We start from the raw sequence: 3,280 nt of genomic DNA on the forward strand, positions 1-3,280 counted from the left end.
CACGTTGACACCATACAGCCCCTCGCATGGGGCGATTCGCTTTAACTTGCTAATGTAGATTTGCTGCATTAATGCGGTTATGGTGTTAACGTCATTTTAATGAGATTAAGGCCGATAGCACTGGCTTAAATGTACTGTGATTTTGTTCACAGGCAACACTTTTAACAAAAACTGGCCTCACAAGATCCAGCATGCAACCGATCATGTTGAACAATTAGATGTAAAAATTAGTTTGAATTATTGGAGACTGTTGTTTCCATGCCTATTTTGAGAAAAAGTCAACATGCAGTTGTTGTTTCAAGACAAACATCACCACGCTTTGTTTATGTGCTGGAAAAAAAAATGTTTCCATATGACTAAAACCAATTCTTAAATACAAATTCAACAAATCAGCTACAAAAGGCATTTTGTAGAGGCTAAGTTACAACTTACGAAGGTTGGCTAAGTCACACTTTTTACTGCATACTGTAAAGCAAACATAACAAACCCTGGCACTGATGAAATAAGCATTTCATGACTTGTTGGTGCCTCCATTCACAGATGTGTCTGTATCAGGATGGGTCTAAACAACATGGTGTAAATGCAGTTGCTGGTGAGCCTCATTTCCTGTAGGAGGTGAACAAGAGCAGAGATCTGTTTCCCTTCAGAGCACAGAGGTTGTTTCTGTTCAGAGGAAGTGAAACTGTCTGACAGTCACTGAGAGACGGTGAAACGGCACAGCACATGAATCAAATGGACCAAACAAAATTCTGCTGTTCATTCTGTTTGGATCTACTGAAGGATCCGGTGACTATTCCCTGTGGACACAGCTACTGCATGAACTGTATTAAAAGCTTCTGGGATGAAGAGGAAAAGAAGAAAATCTACAGCTGCCCTCAGTGCAGACAGACTTTCACAGCGAGGCCTGTCCTGGAGAAAAACACCATGTTAGCAGATTTAGTGGAGGAGCTGAAGAAGACTGGACTCCAAGCTGCTCCTGCTGATCACTGCTATGCTGGACCTGAAGATGTGACCTGTGATGTCTGCACTGGAAGAAAAATGAAAGCCTTCAAGTCCTGTTTAGTCTGTCTGGCATCTTACTGTGAGAAACACCTTCAGCCTCATTATGATGTGGCTCCATTAAAGAAACACAAGCTGGTGGAGCCCTCCAAGAAGCTCCAGGAGAACATCTGCTCTCGTCATGATGAGGTGATGAAGATGTTCTGCCGTACTGATCAGCAGAGTATCTGTTATCTCTGCCCTGTGGATGACCATAAAGGCCACGACACAGTCTCAGCTGCAGCAGAAAGGACTGAGAGGCAGAGAGAGCTGGAGGTGAGTCGACAAAACATCCAGCAGAGAATCCAGGACAGAGAGAAAGATGTGAAGCTGCTTCAACAGGAGGTGGAGGCCATCAATCAGTCTGCTGATCAAACGGTGGAGGACAGTGAGAAGATCTTCACTGAGCTTATCCATCTCATCCAGAAAAGAAGCTCCGATGTGAAGCAGCAGATCAGATCCCAGCAGGAAACTGAAGTGAGTCGAGTCAAAGAGCTTGAGGAGAAGCTGGAGCAGGAGATCACTGAGCTGAAGAGGAAAGATGCTGAGCTGAAGCAGCTATTGAAGCAGCTCTCACACACAGAGGATCACATCCAGTTTCTACACAACTACCCCTCACTGTCAGCACTCAGTGAGTCTACAGACTCATCCAGCATCAATATCCGTCCTCTGAGCTACTTTGAGGATGTGACAGCAGCTGTGTCAGAGGTCAGAGATAAACTACAGGACATTCTGAGAGAGGGATGGACAAACATCTCACTGACAGTCACTGAAGTGGATGTTTTACTGTCAGATCCACCAGAGCCAAAGACCAGAGAAGGATTTTTAAAATATTCATGTGAAATCACACTGGATCCAAACACAGCAAACTCACATGTGTTATTATCAGTGAGGAACAGAAAAGCAATAGCAGTAAATGAAAAGCATTTTTATTCTCGTCATTCAGACAGATTTTATGGAAGGTGTCAGGTTCTGAGTAGAGAGAGTCTGACTGGACGTTGTTACTGGGAGGTGGAGTGGAGAGGGGAAGGAGTTTATGTAGCAGTTGCATACAAGAGTATCAGCAGAAAAGGGAGTGAATCTAAATTTGGACATAATGACAAATCTTGGGCATTAGATTGTAACAACGACAGTTATACATTTCGGTACAACAACATCCAAACTCCTGTCTCAGGTCCTCGTTCCTCCAGAGTAGGAGTGTACCTGGATCACAGAGCAGGTATTTTGTCCTTCTACAGCGTCTCTGAAACCATGACTCTCCTCCACAGAGTCCAGACCACATTCACTCAGCCGCTCTATGCTGGACTGAAGCTTTACAATTATGCAGACACTGCTAAGTTGATTAAAGTGAAATAGACTGAAGTCTTTCATATTGTGGGTTTAAATCTGTATTTTAGTTTCATTTTATTTTCTCTCCATCATTTCTGCACAGAGATCAGCTGTCAGTCAAACATTATGGGTGGTACCTCCACATCTTCTAGTTGTTCTCTTGATGTTTCTGAGTTTTTAAAGGAGATCTTTTCTGTGACTGTTTATGGAGGCTATCACTGCTCATCATCATTTTGATTTACTCAAATATTTCTCCACATGAAAATGTAAACTTCTCTATCCTCTAAATGTTTCTGGAATATTTGTATTGAAAAATGTCGACATTTCTCTTTATGAGTATGGCAGACCATGTGTGTGTGTTTGTGTTTGTTTTTGTCAAAATCATCAAATGAGGAAAAACTGTGATTTTAATGAATGAATTCATATATTGTGTTGATGTTTTATTGTGTGAATAAACTGGAAGGTTTGACTATAAATCAAACTTTGAACAAAGTCTTTTCTTCTGTCTTCATTCCAGGATCTCACTCAAATCTGATGCAGAAAATATGAAACTAATCTGAGAGAATAACTGAAGCAGTTTTCCTGCTGAAGCATCACAAAGTTCAGAGTTCATGTTTAGAGCAGAAGATTCAGCAGTCGCTCTGTGACCTTTCAACTTTCTTCACTACAGTATTAGTCAAAGTCAAGTCAAAAGAAACTTTATTGTAATCTCTACTATATCTGGTGCAGCATACAGAGAGACAAGACTATGGGGCTCCGGTTAGATCAGTGCAAAAAAAGGCAATAAATAGATAAAGAAGGGAGAAGAAAATAAATAAACGCTTAAGTCTAAGGTGATCAAGAGACATTTCAATTAGAATTTACAACTTACAGTTTGGAGTTTAAAGTGACCAGTGTAGCAGCTTGTAAACCT

General features: G+C 41.3%; 1 protein-coding gene across 1 annotated transcript; it reads left to right on the forward strand.

The window, feature by feature from the left end:
• Positions 1 to 732: 732 nt before the first annotated feature.
• LOC134616525 (tripartite motif-containing protein 16-like) lies at positions 733 to 2,755 on the forward strand. The gene has a single exon (XM_063461374.1). The coding sequence runs from the start codon at positions 733 to 735 to the stop codon at positions 2,392 to 2,394; it is 1,662 nt and encodes a 553-aa protein (XP_063317444.1). The 3' UTR covers positions 2,395 to 2,755.
• The last annotated feature ends 525 nt before the right edge of the window (positions 2,756 to 3,280 follow it).

This window comes from Pelmatolapia mariae, linkage group LG18, assembly GCF_036321145.2.
Source record: "Pelmatolapia mariae isolate MD_Pm_ZW linkage group LG18, Pm_UMD_F_2, whole genome shotgun sequence".
Classification (NCBI taxonomy): Eukaryota; Metazoa; Chordata; class Actinopteri; order Cichliformes; family Cichlidae; genus Pelmatolapia; species Pelmatolapia mariae.